Genomic DNA, 23,986 nt, shown 5'->3' on the forward strand with positions numbered 1-23,986 from the left:
AATGCAATCCCACTAACTACACTACATTGCATCTCGTTCCTCAAAAGAAAGTGAAACATGGAAAAATAGCGTGTCTTATATTGTTCATATCGATATATCTTGCTTTGTACACATGCCCACGCTCATTCAAGATAAAAGGTTTTTATTGTAAGCAGTAGGCTTGTTATTGAGGTTTGGCATGATATATTTTGCCTCGAAACTCGTCGGTTTAATTCTTATCCTCTAATATAAAGTACGCCCGCTTTCTCGATTTGGTTCTTCAACTTTTGCGCAATAGAATTTGAGAGGTCATTATCCAGCTAGCCACTAAACTCGCTCTTCATGCGGAATTTTATTATAGTCGTTTAATATGACTTATAATAATCTATGTTATGAAACAATCGACCGCAACAGTATATTCGATACTTGATCAATTACATTATTGTAGAATCATAGTTACAGCGATTCGCATACCGCTTGTGAGGTCCAAGCCTAAACTTTTTCAATCCCCTTTTCAGATTACTAGCCATGGCCCCATTCTTGAAAGCATCACCAGGATGGAAACTAAACAGAAAATGTCATTTATTTACATTGTTTCTCATTTTAAAATCTTTCAAAACAAAAATGCCCACTAAATATCTCTCTCACGCGCACATGCACACACGTACAGGCGCACGGCAAGGTAATGGCAGTCTCATCGAGGCAGCGATCGATCCAAAAAGGTACATGGCCTATCTGATACTCACCAGTCTCTCTATAGAAAAACTAGCATCCTTATAATGTGTATAAATAGTATTAGAAATATAAATACGTATAGTCAAGTATAGAAATTCATCCTTTTAGGTTGACCGGTTTGGTAATGGAAAGATAAGATTTTAACAGCCAATATACATAATAATATTTGCCAAGTCACTAGAAGGTGTTTTAATTTCGTTATTAAGAAATTTTAATCGTATGCCAACATAGGCATGGATTAACAAAACACTTTTTAATTGAAGGTGATCTTTGAACGGGCTCATTTTGGACCGAGCCTTGAGGACGGACATAATTTGTGGACCTAACCCGCCTTTAAAGAAAAGCGAACTCTATTAGTTAAGTGTTCAAAGGGCACTTGTTGAACAATTCGAAACCGAACAGTTTGTCAACTGTTTTTTTATTCTCAATAAATCATTCTTAATAATCCTAAGAAAATCAGCTTTCTGTAAATTTTTTCCTCTTCATATTGTTCAATCTTTAAAGAAATACACCCTATAACAAACGATAATCATCTACTAAATTCACTTGATTAGGTAAAAAAGTTTAAATTAATTTCGTAAGATTTATGATCATGACCAAAAACTCAGGTTCAATCGCTAATAGAAAGCTTGATGAAGAACCCTGTAACTCAGAGAGAGAGCGAGACTTGATAAAGAGATAAAGGTGTTGATTTATTATATTCAAACTTGTTTCAACACTCCTAGATCAAACTTTAGTCAACTGATCATCGTAATCTCTCTCATTTGTTCCCCTTGGAGCTGTCGTGGAGACCAGCGAAGTAACCCTGCGGGTTACTCTCGAACCAACCCCTCGAAATATGCTCCGAACCCCCACTTCCCGGCGCCACCATCATGCCGCGGCTGCCGCCGCCTCCTTTCCCAGCCCCGCCACCACCTCTCGCTCCTCCTCCGCTACCACCACCGCCCTTTCCGCCACCCCCGCCGCCGCCCTTGCCGCCACCGCCTCCGCCTCCTTTGCCGCCCATGTCTTCTTCTTCTATCGGGTGATGACTAGCTAGTTGGGATCTTCTGTGGGTTCTAAAGAGAGGCTATATGTGAATGAGTGAAGAGGCCAAGCGCATGAGCCGCTATTTATAGAGCCGCGGTTAGTAATTTCGTGACTGTGATTTCTGTGTTTGTTGGGTCATCCTCGAACATTCCACCGTCATGAAAGCTCTACGCATGCGTGCATGGAGGATAGGAATAAGAGGATTTACAGGAGCAGAGAACAGAAAAACGGGAGTAATTAACTACGTACGCATGTTACCGAGTCATGAGAATCTGCTAAACAACATTAATTAAGCAACCATCTGTGTGGGGTTATCCGCGAGACTTTAAGAGTGTCATTTAGAACGAGCTCGAAGAACGCGATGTGACGTTCAAATTACCGACCATTTGTTCCCTTTTCATGCATGCCTACTTGCTTAGCCAAGAGGGTTTCGCTCGTCCGTGGATCTGCTGGAGTTGATGTATCTGAACAGATACCTAATCTCATACAGGACAACAGAGGAGCGTCGACGAGAGTGAAATGTCAGGGGAGATGATGATGATGATGATGCTGTCGTCCGAGAACAAATGCGGTGATGCAGAAGATGAGTCTCTTGATTCATTTCATTCATAAATCCAGCAAATTCGTAGAACATTACGTTATGTGAAAAATAGCACGTCTTCCAAAATGCTCATATCGATGTATCTTGCTCTGCATACATGGCCTCATTCATTCGAGATGACTGGTTTTTCTTTTAAGCAGTATGCTTATTATCGAGATTTGGCGTGGTATATCTTGCATTGAAACTCGTCGGCTTAATTTTTATCCTCTATGTAAAGTACGTCATTTTTTCAATTACATTCTTCAACTTTTCCGCATGAGAATTTTGAAAGATCATATATCCAACTAGCCACTGAACTCGCTTTTCATGCATAATTTGATTGATAGTTGTGCAATATGACTGTAATAATTTATCTTTTCAAATAATCTATAACAACAGTATATTAGGTACATAATCGACTTGTTTATTGTAGAATGACGGTTATACTGATTCGCATAACTTGTCAAATACAAACTATTTTCTCAGTTAAAATAACTTATAAGGAATATAAAAACATTTTTAGAAGGTTTAGTAGTTTGCTTAGCATTTCACAATAGGTATATATCAAGAAACACCAACGAATAAAGACAACTTCATTGAGAGCAAAGATTTTCATTCTCTTTTTTTGCATGTTTCTTTGAGAACAAGAAGCGGAGCTTGAGATCTGGAAAATACGAGCAAACCTTAATAAATGGTCGGTCAAATTTTGCGATTATGAGGTGATTTGCTTAGTAAATTGAAAGGGTTGCGGAAATTGGCTCATCTCGTATCTGTTCGTTCTCGGTTAGATTTCAAAAATAGAATCAACTTACATGTAGATATGTATACTTACATTTTATATTCGTTCGAGTTTGGGAAATAGTGCGAAGGCAACTTAAATTAACAAGCATGTAAATAAATTGGCGAGAATGTAATGCTTCCTATTAATGAGATATAAGTGAATATTTGTCAAGGTAACTTTGTTAGGCAAATCCGTGAATATATGATTGTGACGTTAGGACTGAACACTAGCCGGACCTCGAGGTGTTTTTCAGCATGACAAAGACTGGGCCATTCAAAGAGCGGTTCGGATCAAAATATACCGTTCCGGTTCGGGTCTCAAACTTTTATTTTTCTTATCAGAAATGAAAAACTACCATACTTGTTATTAACCTTACCAAAAAAAAAACTACCATACTTGTTATTATATTTCTAATGTCATTAACATGTTACTGCCTTCGAATCTACAAATTACATTCGAACAAATGAATATCTCGCACCTCAACTTCAAGGATTATAACTTTTGATCTAGATTAAAAGTTACGAAACTTGTAAGAACAATTTCAAAAGCTCATCCAGAGATCGAGGGGAGGCTGTTTTCGGCCTCGAAATTCACTTTTTTGACATATTTTTGGCCACTTTTCAAAATTCGACCCTTACCACCTGTTGACGCTATTGAGGAAACTTCCTAATAGATTTTAAAGTTGACAAAACTATCCATGTTAATATTGTAAGTCTGACGCGTGCTCTGAAGTATTTTGATTCAGGTAGATATATTCTGGAAATAGTTATTTCGAGAGAACTAAACTTTCTAGACGCTCAGACTTTACAAGGACAAGAAGGAAAATTTCAAACTTTACGGCTTTCAGAACGAGAAATTCAGACTTTACTGAAAAAGTCACTCAGACGATACATTAAGTAGATGAAGAACTTCAGACTCTATTTTTAAAAGGATCAAACCTTACTTAAGATGCACACTGACTTAAGTTCTAAATGTGAAGCAAGAACTAGAAATTATTCGGAACGAACATAACGGCTAGTGATTTGGCGTGAATTTCACAGAAGGAAAATTTTGATTGACTCAATCTTAAAATGATATAATTGATTGACAATCAAATATTAAGGCAGGTGTGTGTGTGTGTATATATCTCACAACAGATAAAGCTCTACTTATGGAAACCAAGATTTTAATTGTATGGGCGACCAAATTCAGCGGGATTCAGATTTTTGTCAATTAACGGCTACTCAATCAATTTTATGCAAATCTGTTCAAGTTGAAGATTAGAAGATGATCCTCTAAAGACTGTCCAACGGCTAGTTTGGAAGTGAAGGAGTATAAAAAAAGATTAACGAGGAGTAGAAGGTAATGAACGAAATCAAGAATCAACAAGTCTAAGTCTAAGCATACTCCGATTCTACTACTTGTCGTTCCTGAGCAAACACTGAAATCTTGAGGGATATTTTGTAAGAGTGATTGTGTGAAATAGAGAGTTCTATCATTCACCGAGTGATATTACTCAGAACTTGTAATCATTTTTTTATCACATAGTGAAATCCAGCCGGTAAGCTGTCAGCGTGGGAGAGTGGATGTAGGTTTGATCTAAGCCGAACCACTATAATTTCTTGTGTGCAGTTTCTCTATCCCTAAACTCTTGTTCTATCTTTTATACTGCACACTAGCACATCGTCTATAAAGTCTGCTCAAAATCTAAATGTCTTTCAGATTTTAATCTTGATCATTTGTTTTCGCTTTAAAAATTGATCAAAAGTTTTAGATCACCTATTCACCCTCCTCTAGATGATCATTGCTAGCTACGTCAGACGTCGGCCCAAAATCTAAGCCTAAACATAAAGAAACGAATGGCCCAAATCAAGCTATAACAATACAATTAACCCATAAGGCTCACCCAACAGAATGCTTAAACAAGCCCATCGATCATGAAGGTCGTAACAATAAATTTGACCCACGAAGCCCCGTCGATAGGATGATTCAAAGAAAAAAAAAATTCATCCTCGTTCGATTAATTAATTTGGTAACAAATAAGTATAGGGTTTTGACAGCCTCTAAAGATTTCTATTTGGGTGATAGAAGAAGCAGCGTAGGCCTCCCAAAAAGTAACGGAGGCGTGCAAAAGTTTTCCTTGGCCAGACGGAGATTGGCCCTCGAGTGCAAAGGCATAAGGGAGCTCGACTGTGAGCCTGATCTTGCAAATATTTTGATTCCCGCAAATGATGACGCTGTAGCTTCAATCCCACTAATTCTCACCGGTCAGTTAACAGCGTGGGTTCGAGTGACACTTCACCCCCGTAAACCACAGCTCATCCGTCGGTGCATATTGGGGTTGTTTCGGTACTTTTCGGACTCCAAAATTTTTTTCCAAAACGTGTTCCTACTCAGTCCTAGTCAAAGCCCCAAGCAAAGCAAGTGGGGCTTCCTCCGGGTAGCGTCCGCGGACAGCCGGCCCCCGCGTGGTCTTAACCGAAGCTTCCTTTTACGGTCAACTTTGGACAACTCTCTCATACTCATACTTTTCCGCTGTCTTCCGTTCTCGTAAAAGTCTCGGATTTCATTATCAAAGATGCTAACTAGAACCCCAAAAAGAATAAAAGATAAAGAAAGATTACAAAATGGAATCTCTTCTTTTTCTTGTGTTTAGACAATAAAGACAAGTTAGAATAACATTCGCCGAACAAAACAGACAGTTGGAATGAGAAGAATCTTCAGCAAACAAGTAACCGAGTGGGAATGATAATCATTTGATTAGATAAGAGTTCAACTGTTCAACTATAACACGCGAAAACATCCTAATGTCTTTCCCTTTGCTCTTTGTGCGTACAGCCAATGCGATTCACTGCACACCCAAAAGGATAAAAGTTGAAAATTTTATATGTACATGGAGAGAGATTGATCTCCAAGTCCCACTTGAGTAAATTTCCTTCCTCTAGCTAAGCCAAAAAGTTGCATCAGAGCAGCAGACTAAGGTAAAATCTCTCCATATGCTTCTTCACCTTGATAGAACGGCCTACTCCTTTATGGTCTCCAACGGAGGCCTCCTTGACCTGCACACGGCCAGCCTGTGCTTGTACTCCGCCAGGGGGAACCCCTCCACTTCTTCTAGCCTCGGCCTAGTCTCGTCGGTGGCGGCGGAATGATTGGCATAAAAATAAAAGATTTAGGATACAATTGGCATAAAAAAAAATGTTTATGACTCAATTGGCAACAATGCAAAAGGTTTAGGACTTTCCTGACACTTTTCCCGCCGATCTTAAGAGTCCTTTTGAGATCGATAACTTTGGTTAATCACATGCGAGAAGTTAAACATATTGGTTTACTTAATGATCGAGGAGATATATAAATAGTTTAAATGCACGGCATTTTGTTCACTCACCCTACCCTACCATCTATAGGCGGCAGTCCGTCTTACAGCCACCCGAAGAGCAACTACATGATCACAAATAGGAATTCTACAACGATAAATAGAATCCTCATAAAAGTACCACTAGATCGAGCACCGATTATTTCGTATCTGGGCAAAATCTCAACTAAAAGAATCATTAATTTGAGGACATTTTGAGTTTACTTTTGGAGGCGGATTTGGTAGGGGGACATCAAAAGCCAAGGTAAGAACGTGAAACGTGCATCAGATTTTACCATATTTAGCAAGTGAGGTTACCGACTCAGAAGTAAAGCTCAGGCTAGCCATGCACAAAAATACTTAACATCATTTTAGTAATCGAATGTATATCCAAAAGAAAGTGAGCTTTTTGCTCTTCATAAATTGTTTGATCTTTAAATAACGACTCCACAAAACATTGGTTTGGGCTTTAGCATTTTCGAAATGTCGATACATTTTTTATTTTTCCAATTTTACTCTTGCTAAATTTTCGAAATTTTTGAAAATGCCTTTCTCCAGGCGAGGGCTTGGTAGCCCTCAACGGACCCTGGTCAAGGGTTCGTGCGCCTTCACTTTGGCCAGCAAGGGCTTGGGGCCAGCCACAACGTGGGTCGTTAGCCCTCGCCTAGTGGCCAGTGAAGGCGTCCAATACTGGTGAGGGTCGCCAGCCCTCAATCCAAAAAAACAAGTAAAGAAAAGGAAAATACCATTAAACTCAAAAAGTTATTAATATATTATTAAAAAATATCTATGTCAGCGCTGGACGTGCCATGTAAAACGATCGACATCCAACAGCCTGCCCCCATTGTCAACCACATCCGCCCATGACTCACCTCCGTCGACATCACCCCCAACAACTTGCGGATTGGACCCTTGCTCTCCAAGAACTCACTCACGGCACAATCTCTCTCTCTCTCCGTAGTCCATCTCTTCACCACCGTCGAGCCCTCATCGAGATCCGGCCATTGCCGTCGGGATCTTAGCAGCATTGAAAAGCTTAAGACACTCCCCGGGTAATTTATTTCTGTAGTCTGAAATGTAATAGGCCGTCCATTTTGACTACATTGTATGGTCTCAATCTTGCCTTTTTTGTTTTTATATGGAATTGATGGTTTCCCTTGCTTCTCGAGCACCAAAAAAATGCAACCCTCTAGAACTAGAATTACCTAATATTTGCAGATCTCGCGGTATCAAGACATGATATCTTGACAGAGAAGGTTGAACAACTAAACATTCCAGCAATGATTAGACAATGAGCATATATAGCGTGTTCTTTAAGATAGAGCAAGCAAATGTGAATCGACAGAGTTTTAACAAAAACCATTACAGTACAGTACTGTGATTAGTTATATTCACTCCGATATGAAAAAGAAGCACACTACATGAAGGATTCAGCACAAACTTGTTTGAGTTGGGGACATCCAGTTAACGGCCTCGTTGACTTGAACTCAGATATCTGCTCCTAGTCAATTCCCTCTTCCAGAAAATTTATCCTAGGCATTTTCACACCATGAAACAACGAACAGTTTGTACCAGTGGAATCACTACATATCCTCTTCAGACTTTTTACGCTTGAGGACCACAAAGAATGTGATGGATTCATGGCTTTCTGGCTTCAGGAAAAAGGGAGATTTCGCCACTTTCAGTGAGTACCGGTGGAACAAGTCGTCGATGATCAGTTCATCGCCGAAATGATGGAGCAATAATCCCTCAAATGCGGCTCTTAAGCCTAGGGAGAGCAATTCAGGGGTGGAAAAAGCGACTTGCATTTTGGGGTGGCTCAGGGTCTGAATCCTCTCGATGTGGAAGAATCTGTTTCGACTGACCACTTGTTTCAGCTCCTTTTCTGATGGGAAATACATTGGCAAGTTGAAGCTCTCTACTTTGGCCTTGCTTATGATCCCCTGCGTCCCCAAAATTCATTTTCAAAGTGATAATAACCCTGCTTAGTTCTTAGAACCAAATAGTGGTTTTCGCCAGCCAAATAGTGATTTTCCCCATTTTTAATTTTTTTTTTTATAATTTTCACGTGCAATGTCAGTATCTCACCATGTTTCAAACTGATGTTTAATCGTTTCATAAATAGATTTCAACTGCACAAATCCAACAAATATTAACATCATCGAAATAAAAATTATTTTTTTCATCTTGGGATAGACAGCGGAAACAACCAACAATATGTCACACTCCATGGTTTTCACTTGGAGAAGTTATTTTTCATGAAAGTCATTGCATTCTTTGTAGCATGTATTTGTAGACAAAGTATTGCCACTTTCAAAATTTTACACTCCAAAATGATCTATTGAACCACATGGTTACTTATTTAAGGAGATCTCCTCTGAAATGACTCTTGTGAATGTACTAAGTTGGAATAATTAGTACATCCAAGCTAAACACGCTACCGCTATCCTTCATGAAACAAGCATTAGTAAAGCGAAGTTTGGTATAATTAGCATCGCCAAATTTTGTTAATCGTCCTGAAATGCATAATTGCAATCTCTCTAATCTTATTCTTGCGTACGATCTTATACATCAAGTGTTACCCCATGCATGCAATTACGTACCGTATTGGCCATGTCCACAAGGCAAGAACCTAGCAGCTCGAGCCCTGACCCGATGGTGGTCTGAGAATCATGAACAAAATCCGGCTCACCAGGCACGACCATAAATATCAATCCTCCACTGACCATCTCCTCCGCTCTCGCACTGAGAAACGCTTCCAGGTCTCTCCCGAACTGAGCGGAGTAAGCCCCGATGACCTCGGCGGGCGAGCTCACATAGTAAATTCTCTCTCCATTCCAAGCACGGCAAGACTTGTCCAATATCTCTTGCGGAACGCAGGACAGCCAGTGGAGCGCGCAGGATGAGTACGCAAAGTGTAGGGATGCGGTCGGGAGGAGACGGCCATGGAACGACCCCGGGGCCGCCATGGTGTAGTACCGCTGCCTCTCGGGCTGGAGGTTGGCGAAAAGCATGTTGAAGTCATTGGTGGGGAGGTCGTTGAAGATGGCTTGGAACTCGATGGTACGAAATTGAGGTTGTTTGATGGGTTTGGTGAGGTCTAAGAGGCACTGTATTATGGTTTCAATGGCTTGAATGGATGTGAGTCCTGTGGAGCAACCAAAGTCTGCTATTCTGATGATGGGGTTTGGAGAGGATGAAGAGAGGTGATTGAGATCAAGGGTTGTGGGTAAAGCTTCCTTGATCATTCTCATGGCTGCTGCAGCGACTCCTTTCTGTAGAATAGGGCAATATTGGCGATTACTTTTGCAATACTTATTTCCATATGTCCAATCAAGACTCTTCCAAAACACATCCATATGTTTTGTAGATGGATCGTCGATTGTCCAGCCACTCTAACAATGTACGAGATGCAATGATTCACTTAACATCTAACACATGCACTACCTCATGAAGTGATTGATAAGTGGAGGTCCACCCCATAATTAGTCACCGCTTGAGTACACCTTTTAAGGTTTGCCTTACTTGATGGATCAAGTTGAGTCTTTGCAAATGATTTTATGACAGTGATAGCGTTTGATGCAGCAGAACCAGGCGATGACATGAATATCGGAAAACACTAAATTTGCAAGCCCGAGTAGCATCTCAAAATCTAGCAAACTTGCGCGATAAGAGAGAAAATTCGCCAAATAAAGGTTATAAATTCTGAGATAATAGTGAGTAGAAGTGGACAAAAGAAGAGAGAGCCAAAGTGGATGTTAAAGAAAGGCTGAGATAGGACAATCTGATAATGAAACTCGCACGAAATTATGAGATCAAGGGAATTTTGAGGTTGGTGAACCAAATTATAATAAAATATTTAGGAACATTTTAGTGAACCATATTATCGTACTAAAAAAATCATTTGTCTATTCCACCTAAAGTTTAAGCTAGTTATCTCGGGAAAATTACCAAAAAAGTCCTAAACCTTTTGCAATTGTGCCAATTCAGTCCTAAACCTTTTTTTTAGGCTAACTCAGTCCTAAACCTTTTGTAATTGTGTCAATTCAGTTCATCCGGTCACTTTTGGCCGGCCGGCGCTAACGTGGTAATTTTTAATATTTTATTATTATTTTTCGAATTTAATGTTTATTTTTTTCACTTTCTTTTTTTTTTCGCCTATCTTCTTCCCCGGCTGCCGGTCCGGCGACCGGCGACCGGCTAGAGGCTGAGGCCGGCGAGGTGGGCCTCGATCTGGCGAGACCTCCCCGTCGCTTGGCGAGCTCGACCTTGCCCGGCCATGGCGAGACTCGACCTCGCCCGGCGACGGCGAGGTCCACCTCGCCAGATCTAGGCGGCCTCGCCGTCGCCGGGCGAGGCCGACCTCGCCATGACCGAGGGAGGCCTCGCCCGGCGACGGCGAGGCCGCCCAGATCGGGCGAGAACTCGCCGTCGCCGGGAGAGGTTGAGCTCGCCCGGCGACGGCGAGGCTGGCCCTCGCCGGCCTCAGCCTCTCGCCGGTCGCCGGTTGCCGGCCTCAGCCTCTCGCCAGTGCATCCATATCTTTAGGCAGTGGAAAATGATCATCTACCCCTTGAAAGATATATCATCAAATTAGTACTATGTTGGGACGCATATAGAAGCGCTTTGTCAATGAAAGCAGTTTATACTCGAGCTTTCTGTTCTAGTTCTTCAGTCGATGCAACATTTAAACAAGAGTTTGTATTCTTTTCACAGCTAGTAGAATAAATAAGAGAAACGTTAAGCGGGCTAAAACTTTTTAACGGAATTCAATCTACCGTGTGACGCTTTAAGAATTATAAAAAGTGACACGAACAAAACGATCTACAGACATTATAAATTATATTCATCTTGGATAGGAAATACCTGATAGGAGGAGTTCTGGGCATAACTATGAGGTCCGTTCCCTCCGTTCATGGCCATTGATTCAGAGATGCTAATCGTCCTCTCATCCTCCATTCTCTCTCTCTCTCTGGGACGTGTAGGTGAGGAAGAGGGCCGAAGGGCGAAGGAGAGAGAGGAGCAATAAGAAGAGGAGGAAAGAGAGAGAGGCTAGTGTTGTTGCAAAGATGTTGTTGCAAAGAGCGAGCTTAGAGAGAGAGGGGGGTAACGGAGGAGAGAGATTTAAGAGAAAAAATTTGACAAGTGATTTATCATTGGACACGTCGCGATTAATGAATGACATAACACACGACTTTCGTGATAAGATAGGCCTACTCAATATTTTTTCCGAAAGTGTGAGTTGGTATGATGGTGAATACCTTCGTGGATAGGGCGAGGAAGTGACATGTGTCGATCCGGCGTGGATTTTCACAACTGCATCGGGCGATCTTGGGCACGGACGGTGGGATATGAGGTGACAATACTCGGGGAGCAGTGCAAGGGCAAATATGGCCTTTTGACCGAAGTGTCCTCTCTAACAATGGTCACGCAAAATAGCCGTGTCCCTTTGGACTCCTAGGAATTTTTTTTTGGGGTCGGAGAGACCTAGGAAATTGGCGAGTGTAATTTCTCGATTTTGAATTGCAAAGAAGTAATTGGAAATGGCACACCACATGATCTAGCCATAAAAATTCATAATTTTAGTAAGTGAATGATATTTCGACCAAAAAGTGCTAAAAAAGTCCTAAACCTTTTGCATTAATGCCGATTGAGTCCTTAACTTTTTATTTTTGTGCCAATTCAGTCCCTCCGGCTAATTTTGGTTGGATTTTGTTGATGTGGACGCCGGCCGACGGTGTTGACGTATACAACTTTTAATAATATTTTAATATTTTTTGAATTTTTATTTAGTTTTTTCCTTTTTTTCTCCCTCCCCTCCCTCTTCCTGGCGACCGGTCAGAGCCAGAGGCCACCTCACCGGCCTTTGGCGAGCCACACTGGCCACTGGCGAGGCTTGCCCTCGCCAGCGATGGTGAAGGTGAGCCTTGCCATGGTTGGGCGAGGCTCGCCCGGCCCTCGCTAGAGGTGGCGAGGTCACAGCCTTTGCCCTCACGGCCTTTGGCGAGGGTTGGAGCCTTGCCATGGCTGGGCGAGACTCGCCCGGCCCTCGCCAGAGGTGGCGAGATCACGCCCTTCGCCCTCGCGGCCGGCCAGCGAGGCTGGAGGAAGAGGGAGGGGAGGGAAAAAAAAAGGAAAAAATATTAAAATATTATTAAAAGTTGTATACGTCAGCGCCGACGGCCAGCTGGCGTCCACGTCAGCAAAATCCGGCCAAAATTAGCCGGAATGATTGAATTGGCATAAAAACAAAAGGTTTAGGATACAATTGGCATAAAAAAAAAGTTTAAGACTCAATTAGCACCAATGCAAAAGGTTTAAGACTTTCCTGACACTTTTCCCGCCGATCTTAAGAGTCCTTTTGTGATCGATAACTTTGGTTAATCATGTGCGAGAAGTTAAACATATTGGTTTACTTAATGATCGAGGAGATATGTAAATAGTTTAAATGCACGGCATTTGTTCACTCACCCTACCCTACCATCTATAGGCGGTCGTCCGTCTTACAGCCACCCGAAGAGGAACTACATGATCACAAATAGGAATTCTACAACGATAAATAGAATCCTCATAAAAGTACCACTAGATCGAGCACCGATTATTTCGTATCTGGTCAAAATCTTAACTAAAAGAATCATTAATTTGAGGACATTTTGAGTTTACTTTGGAGGCGGATTTGGTAGGGGGACATCAAAAGCCAAGGTAAGAACGTGAAACGTGCATCAGATCTTACCATATTTAGCAAGTGAGATTACCAACTCAGAAGTAAAGCTCAGGCTAGCCATGCACAAAAATACTTAACATCATTTTAGTAATCCAATGTATATCCAAAAGAAAGTCAGCTTTTTGCTCTTCATAAAATTGTTTGATCTTTAAATAACGACTCCACATAACAAGGGCTGATCATCGTTAATATCGACCAGATTTGACCATTGCCAAGTCACGTAACCAGGACAAGTCCTCGGTCAAGTGAAATCGAACAGGAGGTGTGTATTAGTGTATCCTATAATCACTAAGCCATCCAATTCTTAAGAATAAAGTCAAACAGCATTCTGTTCACCGATATCAGCTGCGTTTGGGAATGGCTTTCCCAAAGGCCTGTGGGTCTCTAAAGGTCCTTAAGGAGATTTGGGGAAATGCAATGCATTTCCAATTTAAGTCTCGTAGGCCAACATAGATTTATAGCAATTTTGGGCTTTAGCATTTTCGGAATGTCGATACATTTTTTATTTTTCCAATTTTACTCTTGCTAAATTTTCAAAATTCTGAAAATGCCTTTCTCTAAGCAGAAATAACCTTTTTCTCTGCATCAACAAAAAAATTAGGTTTTTACGAGCTATTTGCTCTAGATATTATTGTTTAATCTATAAAGGACTCCGTAAAAGGATAATCACCATCCATCTCAACCGGAATTGACTATTCCCAAGTTACATAACCCGGACAAGTCTTCGTTGAAGTGAAATACGAGAATTAGAAGAGCAGAAGGTATCCATACCGCTAATATTTGTATTTCATAATCACTAGGGCCACCGGCCATCCAATTCTTAGGAATATTGTTAAAAGGATTTTGCTTACGAAATTCGAAGGATTAAATTTGCTTTCTTTTGCTCAATGTTAGAATTGATTTCGTAGCATTGAAGAAAAGGCCCAAAACTCCGGTTCAAACCGATGATACAATCCCACTACCTACATTGCATCTAATTCCGCAAAAGAAAATGAAACATACAATTGCAAATAACAAACTTGATGAACCATATACTAGAGAGAGAGAGAGAGAGAGAGAGAGAGAGAGAGAGAGAGAGAGAGAGAGAGAGAGAGACTTAATTAAAAGATAAAAGTCTTTATTTAATTTCAAACTTGATCCACCACTCCTACATCTTACTTCAGATCATCTCATCAACAAGCTCTCTCATTTCTTACCCTTGGAGGTCTCATGGAGACCAGCAAAGTAAACCTGTGGGTTAGCCTCGAACGATTCCCTTGAAATATGCACCGCACCTCCAGTTCCAGGAGCAACCATTGTTCCTCCTTTTGCATGTTTCTTTGAGAACAAGAAGCGGAGCTTGAGAGCTGGAAAATACGAGCAAACCTTAATAAATGGTCGGTCAAATTTTGCGATTATGAGGTGATTTGCTTAGTAAATTGAAAGGGATGCGGAAATTGGCTCATCTCGTATCTGTTCGTTCTCGGTTAGATTTCAAAAATAGAATCAACTTACATGTAGATATGTATTCTTACATTTTATATTCGTTCGAGTTTGGGAAATAGTGCGAAGGCAACTTAAATTAACAAGCATGTAAATAAATTGGCGAGAATGTAATGCTTCCTATTAATGAGATATAAGTGAATATTTGTCAAGGTAACTTTGTTTGGCAAATCCGTGAATATATGAATGTTACGTTAGGACTGAACACTAGCCGGACCTCGAGGTGTTTTTCAGCATGACACGAAAAGACTGGGCCATTCAAAGAGCGGTTCGGATCAAAATACACCGGTCCGGTTCGGGTCTCAAACTTTTATTTTTCTTATCAGAAATGAAAAACTACCATACGTGTTATTAACCTTACCAAAAAAAAAACTACCATACTTGTTATTATATTTCTAATGTCATTAACATGTTACTGCCTTCGAATCTACAAATTACATTCGAACAAATGAATATCTCGCACCTCAACTTCAAGGATTATAACTTTTGATCTAGATTAAAAGTTACGAAACTTGTAAGAACAATTTCAAAAGCTCATCCAGAGATCGAGGGGAGGCTGTTTTCGGCCTCGAAATTCACTTTTTTGACATATTTTTGGCCACTTTTCACAATTCGACCCTTACCACCTGTTGACGTTATTGAGGAAACTTCCTAATAGATTTTGAAGTTGACAAAACTATCCATGTTAATATTGTAAGTCTGACACGTGCTTTGAAGTATTTTGATTCAGGTAGATATATTCTGGAAATAGTTATTTCGAGAGAACTAAACTTTCTGGACGCTCAGACTTTACAAGGACCAGAAGGAAAATTTCAAACTTTACGGCTTTCAGAACGAGAAATTCAGACTTTACTGAAAAAGTCACTCAGACGATACATTAAGTAGATGAAGAACTTCAGACTCTATTTTTAAAAGGTTCAGACCTTACTTAAGATGCACACTGACTTAAGTTCTAAATGTGAAGCAAGAACCAGAAATTATTCAGATCGAACATAACGGTTAGTGATCTGCCGTGAATTTCACAGAAGGAAAATTTTGATTGACTCAATCTTAAAATGATATAATTGATTGACAATCAAATATTAAGGCAAGTGTGTGTGTGTATATATCTCACAACGGATAAAGCTCTACTTATGGAAACCAAGATTTTGATTGTATGGGCGACCAAATTCAGCAGGATTCAGATTTTTGTCAATTAACGGCTACTCAATCAATTTTATACAAATCTGTTCAAGTTGAAGATTAGAAGATGATCCTCTAAAGACTGTCCAACGGCTAGTTTGGAAGTGGAGGAGTATAAAAAAAGATTAACGAGGAGTAGAAGTAATGAACGAAATCAAGAATCAACAAGTCTAAAGTCTAAGCATACTCCGATTCTACTACTTGTCTTTCCTGAGCAAACACTGAAATCTTGAGGGACATTTTGTAAGAGTGATTGTGTGAGATAGAGAGTTCTATCATTCACCGAGTGATATCACTCAGAACTTGTAATCATTTTTTTATCACATAGTGAAATCCAGCCGGTAAGCTGTCAGCGTGGAAGAGTGGATGTAGGCTTGATCTAAGCCGAACCACTATAATTTCTTGTGTGCAGTTTCTCTATCCCTAAACTCTTGTTCTATCTTTTATACTGCACACTAGCACATCGTCTATAAAGTCTGCTCAAAATCTAAATGTCTTTCAGATTTTAATCTTGATCATTTGTTTTCGCTTTAAAAATTGATCAAAAGTTTTAGATCACCTATTCACCCCCCTCTAGATGATCCTTGCTAGCTACGTCAAACGCCGGGCCCAAAATCTAAGCCTAAACATAAAGAAACGAATGGCCCAAATCAAGCTATAACAATACAATTAACCATAAGGCTCACCCAACAGAATGCTTAAACAAGCCCATCGATCATGAAGGTCGTAACAATAAATTTGACCCACGAAGCCCCGTCGATAGGATGATTCAAAGAAAAAAAAAATTCATCCTCGTTCGATTAATTGATTTGGTAACAAATAAGTATAGGGTTTTGACAGCCTCTAAAGATTTCTATTTGGGTGATAGAAGAAGCAGCGTAGGCCTCCCAAAAAGTAACGGAGGCGTGCAAAAGTTTTCCCAGGCCAGACGGAGATTGGCCCTCGAGTGCAAAGGCATAAGGGAGCTCGACTGTGAGCTTGATCTTGCAAATATTCGATTCCCGCCACTACAAAAAAACATGATTTTTGCGACGAAAAATTTGGAAAAATCCGTCGCAAATCGAATTTGCGACGAATTTAGCGACGGAAAAAATTCCGTCGCTAATAGGTCGTCGCAAAATTTTGCGACGGAAAATTTAAATTTCCGTCGCAAACATACGACGGAAAAAAATTCGTCGCAAATTAGCCACGAACACTACCCGTGCAAAATTCGTCGCAAATATTTCGTCACAAAATTCGTCGCAAATAATTCATCGCAAATTTCGTCGCAAATTAGCCACGAACACTATCCATCGCAAAATTCGTCGCAAATTAGCCGCGAACTTTATTCGTCGCAAAATTCGTCGCAAATAATTCGTCGCAAATTAGCTACGAACTTTATTCGTCGCAAAATTCGTCGCAAAATTCGTTGCAAAATTCGTCTCAAAATTCGTCGCAAATTAGCCACGAACTTTATTCGTCGCAAAATTCGTCGCAAAATCCGTCGCAAAATTAGCCACGAACTTTATTCGTTGCAAAATTTATCACAAAATTCGTCGCAAAATTCGTTGTAAAATTCGTCGCAAAATTTGCGACGAACTTTGTTCGTCGCAAAATGTATTCGTCGCAAATTAGGCACGAACTTGATTCGTCGCTACTTATTCGTCGCAAATTAGCCACGACCTGTAATGGTCGCAAAATTCGTCTCTAAATATTCGTCGCAAATTTTACACCATTTCGGTCATCAAAACTTGTACATATCAATAGTTACGCATTAATGAACATCATGTAATACATTCAAAACAATCAAAGGACACGAGAAAACCATAGATTCCGCTTCAGAAATAGAAAACGAACAAACCAGACACAATACCATATAATTGAAAAATGTAACTGAAGGAAAGATGCTAGTTCGCAAAAAAATAATGATATATGCAAAGTTGCAAAGTCTGACATGATGATATTTGATATCCAATCTTATAATACATTCAAAACATTCATAGAAGGCGGGACAACCATAGATTCTGCTTAGAAAACGAAAAATCGACAAACCAGACACAAGATTGGGCAACTGTGGTACTTGGCAGGACACCAAAAGCAGTCACTTTTATCGACACCTGATGAAATGTGGATACATAAATAAAGATATTCAATCAGTCCAGAATATAAAAGAAGTGTTTATGCATGAATGTGGAACTAGGTATAAAAAAACAAGTAAGAGGGTTAACAAAAAAACGTTTCAGGACGAACATCAATGTTCTTACATATGAATATGAGTCAACTTTGACATCCATTGTACTTTTTTCACCCTTGTAAACCGTATTCCTGTCACCTAGAAAAAATTAGATCCTTGTCCAAACAGCATTGCAATAGTTTAATGACTTAGAGAGGTGAATTACCAACACCAATTCCCAGGAAGAGAGGACTCAAAGTCAATTAAGGCATGTATTTCTACAATGTTCAAATATCATGATTTTTTTTAACAAGCATGCCATCCTGGGATCTCTAAATTTTCAGTTTTTCGCAAGCAAAGAACCTTGTTGTAAGAAAGTTGTGCACAAAAAGTAATTGTAGAGTAGGAACATATTTGGTGAAACGGCACTTATGTCATAAAAGATTGTGAAGCAAGCTTACCCCCGATTTTGGCAATTTTAACTAGAAAGGACCGAGAAATTCATCATCATCATCAATCTTAGCATCATTGTGTTGCTCATCATTGTGCCCATCACCTATTGGATTGGCGGGAGGTACAGGAGGAACCTCACCGCGATTGATGTTGAGGTGTCGCATAACGATTTGCATTTGTTGTTTCAAGTCATTTATTTCTTCGTCCCTCTCTACAATTATATTTTTCAGTTGATTCACTTCTTGGGTCAATTGCTCGTCATGTCGTGTCCTCCTTCGACCAGTCGCAATGGACGATGAAGTTCCAGCATGATTCGGCATGTACATCCTTGACAAGGATCCCATCACAAATATTTTTCTTTTTTTCATCCTACCCGTTGCCTCCATCCATAATGCCATACTGTCAACTGATGGCTCAGACACAGCACAACCATCACTACCACTAGCATTGCCCATTAAAAGTTCATCATATTTTTCCTACATTAACAATATAGATGAAAATAAAATAACTTCATATATATATATATATATATATCTACCATAAATATTAAAAGCATTCACGGTTTTCATTCTAGTTTCCATAAAGTCCAAAGTATAACCTTACATACCTTAATAGATTTTGTTCGATCGCCAATCCATGTCTTATGTTTCTTTTGAAATGTGCGTTCAAATGTAGCTGCAAATGTCGGTTCCGTCCCTAATTCTTGTGCCTACAAAATGTAAACATGAGTAATTGAATTAAATTAACTTATAACTTATTTAACAGACTTACCAGTCGTTTGCGATGCTCCCCAATGTTGATACAGCCTCCGGCATATGTGGCAGACCCTTCACTAGAACTAGAAGATCGTTTCTTTTTATTCTGCTCACTGATTTGCTGACTCTTTTCAGTTTCCCAAATTCTGTTAATTTCCGTCCAATTGTCAGCTGTAATGAAAGCCGGCTTCACTTTCTTGATCTTCGCTCTATTCATCACATTTCGTATAAAATCACCGACTTTCTTCGAAAAATTCTTCTCACTTCATTCTCTTCCTCTTGAGCCCACCCGAACTTCCGCTGCAATCAATACAAGAAAAACTGAAAGTTATTATGATGGTCACATATCCATTACCATGCACCAAACAATTCGGCGATAGACTTTGTTAAGTTCATCTCGGGAAAATATCTGGTCCTTTTAGGCTCCGTTCGTTTGGCGAAAATATTCTCCCGAAAATATTTTCCGGGTTTTCCGTGTTTGGGGGCGGAAAACTTTTCCGTGGGAAAATATTTTCCTTCCCCTCACAAAATAGCCTAGTCTATGGAAAATGACTTCCGCTTCTTCAAAAGTGGAAATCATTTTCCGGAGCTTCTTCTTCTTCTTCTTCTTCACTAAGGTCGCGGCCGCCGCCGCCGCGCCCGCCTGCCGCTGGCGCCGGCCGTCGCCGCCGGTTGCCGCCACTCGCCGCCGCGTGCACGCCGCCGCCGGCGAAAAATATTTTCCGAAACTTTTTCATATTGATCACCGAACACCGGAAAATTATGTTCCGAAAACATTTTCCAGAAAATGACTTCCGGGAAAATATTTTTCAAAAGGAGAATATTTTCCGCCAAACGAACGGAGCCTTAGTACCGAAAACTAAAGAATTGTTCTGGTCCCTTTACATCATTCTTGACCATCAATATACTATACTGAACTTAGTTAGTGAGAAAATAGAATATCTAAAACTTACCTTGAACTCATTCCACCACAAATCTTTCACTTCTTGTGGAACACTTCTGTAATTAATATACTGACCCATCCAATAGTTTTTGACTATTTTATTCAGTTCCCTCACAACAAACGGAGCATCCGTGAATCTGCAAACATACGGATATTGTGCAACATCGACAATTCAGTTGACATCCATATCTAAAGCCATAAATATTACATATACTAAAAAAAATAAAGTACTTACGAATCTCCAAATAGGCATATCATGAATCGTTGATCTTCTTCACCTGTGTTTCCGTCATTATGCGAATGTTGTGCTAAATAATAAGGAGGAACGGAAGGAGAGGGAGCCAAAGGAGATGGAACTGGAGGAGATTCAGTTGACATGTGGCCAAGTCCCATAACATGTTCTTGAGCGTTGGAGGAAGGACCAACGTATCCATATTGTCCATCAGCATATTGTGGATGAGGGTTAGATGAAAGGACAGGAGATGAGGAAAGGGACGGGGACGAGGACATTGAAGAGGCTGGTCTTCTATGCATGTGACCTCCACGTTTATACTGACAAGTAGGAAGGTTAGATAAATATGTAAAAAAATATGAACATGTATTACGGACACATAATGACGTACATGATCAAGCTTACCATTTTGATTCAGAAGCAGAAAATGTTTCCTCTTAATTAGCCAATGCCGAGTGTTTATGACTGGCAATTTCCTACAAACAAATATACTATAAATCGCACTCATTTTGATATCAAACATCAATATATGAGCACGATATGCCATGCTAAGCCAACATTAGCCATAATTAACCACACGATCCACTTTCAAACTACACGATAATTCATCAAGTACAAAAACAACCATGAAACATCAATTTCAGCCACATGATCTTCGTTCTTGGCCACACGATCATCAATCAAAGTGGCTGGCCACAGGCATTATAAGCCATTAATTTTTGTGGGCATCTAAAAAAAATTAAATTTCACTCAAAGTGGGTGGCCACAGGTATTCTAAGCCATTATGTAAAGTTTTGAAATTTTGTTATTTCTTTATTTTTTAATTTTTTGGGGCACCTAAAAAAAGGTAAATTTCACTAAATGTGGGTGGCCACAGGTATTATAAGCCATTTTGTAAAGTTTTCAAATTTTTGATTTTTTAAATTTTTTTTTGGCCACCTACAAAAATTTATTTTTCACTTAAAGTGGGTGGCCAAAAGTATTCTAAGCCATTCTATGAAGTTTTGTAATAAAATTAATTTTATTATTTTTAAAATATTTTGGGCACCTAAAAAAATTTAAATTTTACTAAAAGTGAGTGGCCACGGATATTCTAAGCCATTCTGTAAAGTTTTGAAATTTTTGTATTTTTTAATTTTTTTTGCCACGTAAAAAAATTAAAATTTCACTAGAAGTGGATGGCCACAAGTATTATAAGCCATTCTGTGAAGTTTTGAAATTTTTAAAATATTTAATTTTTTTGCCACCTAAAAAAATTTATTTTTCACTCAAAGTAGATGGCCACATGTATTATAAGCCATTCTGTGAAGTTTTGAAATTTTTTATTTTATTATTATTTTTACATTTTTTGTGCACCTAAAAAAATTACAAATTCTCTCAAAATGGGTGGCAACAGGTATTTTAAGCCATTTTATAAAATTTTGAAAATTTTGAATTTTTTATTATTATTCTTTTTTTGGGCACCTAAAAAAATTTAAATTTCACTCAAAGTGGGTGGCCACAGTTATTTTTTGCCATTTTGTGATATTTTGCAATTTTGGTTCTTTTTAATTTTTTAAAAAAAATTTCAACAAATTTAATATTTTCCCACAATATGACTTTTTATAATTTTCACGAAATTTTTCTAAATTTTTCTAGACTTGTTCAATTTTAATGCATTTTCTGAATAAACGCTTAATCAACCACCCGATCATCATTAAACACTTAATCGGCGATATAATGGACAAATTAACCAGTCGAACATCGATCAAAGCCACATGCAATCCTGAAATCGACCCCTAACTTAGCCAACCAATCAGACACTAAACAATCCATAAACAAATCCGATTAATACTCATTATAGTAGGTAGGGTTTAGAGAGCTGCTTACTTGGTTCAAGGCCAAGAAAAACTAAACAATAATTATATTTTGGCCGGTCGGAAAGTGGCCGGTTCGGCGCGGGCGTGGGCCCAAGTGTTGGCTAGTCGGCCCGGGCGTCGGCCACGGCCAGAGGCGAACAGCGGTGGAGTGGGGCGACGGCGTCGGGCAGCGCGTGCAGGCGGCGGCGGCGGCGGCGGTGGGCGGCGGCGCCGGCGGCGGCGGCCTCGGGCGGTGTCGGGCGGCGGCCGGGCGGCGAGGCCTCGGGCGGCGTTGGGGCGGCGGGCCGGGCAACGACGGCAAGTGCTCGAGGCGGCGAGGTAAGGCGGCGGACAGTGCAGGCGGGCTGGCTGGCGACGACGGTTGGGCGCGGCGACGGCGAGCGTAAAGTCGTGCAGGTGGCGACGAGCCGAGTGCGCTTACAAGGCGGTTCTGAGGCGGGCGGGCGAGGCCCGGGCGGCGCGGCAGGCGTCGGGCCGCGTGCGGGCGGCGGCGGCGGCAGCGGTGGGCGGCGGCGGCGGCGGCGGCGGCCTCCCAGGCGGTGTCGGGCGGGCGGCGGGCGGCGAGGCCTCGGGCGGCGTTGGGCGGCGGCGGCAAATTACTGCATGGTAACGACGCAGTGCTCGGGCGAGCCGGGCGGCGATATGGGCGGGCCGGGCGGGGCGACGGCTGGGCGGCGGGCGACGGCGAGCCTCGTAAAGTCCGGGTGGCGACGGCTTCAGGCGGCCACAAGGCGGTTACGAGGCGGGCGGCGAGGCCGGGCGGCGACGGCCGGGCGGGCTACCGGGCGGCGACGGTTGGCGGGCGCCGGGCGGCAACGGCGAGCCTCCTGCGAGGCGGGCGCGACGGCTTCGGCCGTTACTGCGAGGCGGGCGGGCGAGCTGTGCGCGGCGACAGCCGGGCGGCCGCCGGGCGGCAACGGCTGCCGGCGGCCGGGCGGCGACGGTGAGCCTGGCGAGGCCGGGCGGCGACGGCTTCGTGCGACTACGAGGCGGCCGCAAGGCGCGCGGCGAGGCGCGCGGGTGAGCCGGTGCGGCGAAGCTCCGTGGCGAGCTGACGATCACACGCGTGGCGAGGCGACGATGGGGACGGTGACGACGGCGACGGGGGCGACGGCTGAGAGCTGCAAGGCGGGCAGTCGACGACGGCGACGGCGGTCCAGGGCACTCGGCGAAGACAACGGGAGGAAGAAGAAGAAGAGGAGGAGGAGAAAAATAGTGATCGAGAAAATAAGAAAAGCTCAGCAAATTTGCGACGGAATGTTGATCTGTCGCAAATTTGCGACGACTTTTATATCCGTCGCAAATTTGGGAGGGAATTTTTTCCATCCCAAATTTACGACGGACTAACATTCCGTTGCAAATTTGTGACCGTCTTTTTTATCCGTCGCAAATTTGGGAGGGAATTTTTTCATCGCAAATTTGCGACGGACTAACATTTCGTCGCAAATTTGCGACGGATATTTGTCCGTCGCAAATTTGAGACGGACATTTTTTTGTCCGTGGCAATTTGCGACGGAATGCTAGTCCGTCGCAAATTTGCAACGGACTTTTTTTATCCGACGCAAATTTGCGACGGACATTTTTCCGTCGCAAATTTGCGACGGAATTTGTCCGTCGCAAATTTGCGACGGACATTTGGTCACGCAAATTTGCGACAGATATTTTTTGTCCGTGGCAAATTTGCGACGGAATGCTAGTCCGTTGCAAATTTGCGATCGACGTTTTTGTCCGTCGCAAATTTGCGACGGACATTTGGTCCGTCGCAA

At 41.4% G+C, this 23,986-nt stretch overlaps 1 protein-coding gene across 1 annotated transcript; it reads right to left on the reverse strand.

Annotated features, from left to right (window-relative positions):
- Window positions 1–7,970: 7,970 nt before the first annotated feature.
- Window positions 7,971–11,406, reverse strand: LOC130137808 (loganic acid O-methyltransferase-like). The gene is made up of 3 exons (XM_056310086.1): window positions 11,305–11,406; window positions 9,042–9,713; window positions 7,971–8,381 (listed from the first exon to the last, which is right to left on the reverse strand). The coding sequence occupies exons 1-3, from the start codon at window positions 11,395–11,397 to the stop codon at window positions 8,022–8,024; spliced, it is 1,125 nt and encodes a 374-aa protein (XP_056166061.1). The 5' UTR covers window positions 11,398–11,406; the 3' UTR covers window positions 7,971–8,021.
- Between the last annotated feature and the right edge of the window lie 12,580 nt (window positions 11,407–23,986).

Source organism: Syzygium oleosum, unplaced genomic scaffold (genome assembly GCF_021117445.2).
Source record: "Syzygium oleosum isolate NSW1041296 unplaced genomic scaffold, Sole_v2.1 Sole_v2.03, whole genome shotgun sequence".
Lineage (NCBI taxonomy): Eukaryota > Viridiplantae > Streptophyta > Magnoliopsida > Myrtales > Myrtaceae > Syzygium > Syzygium oleosum.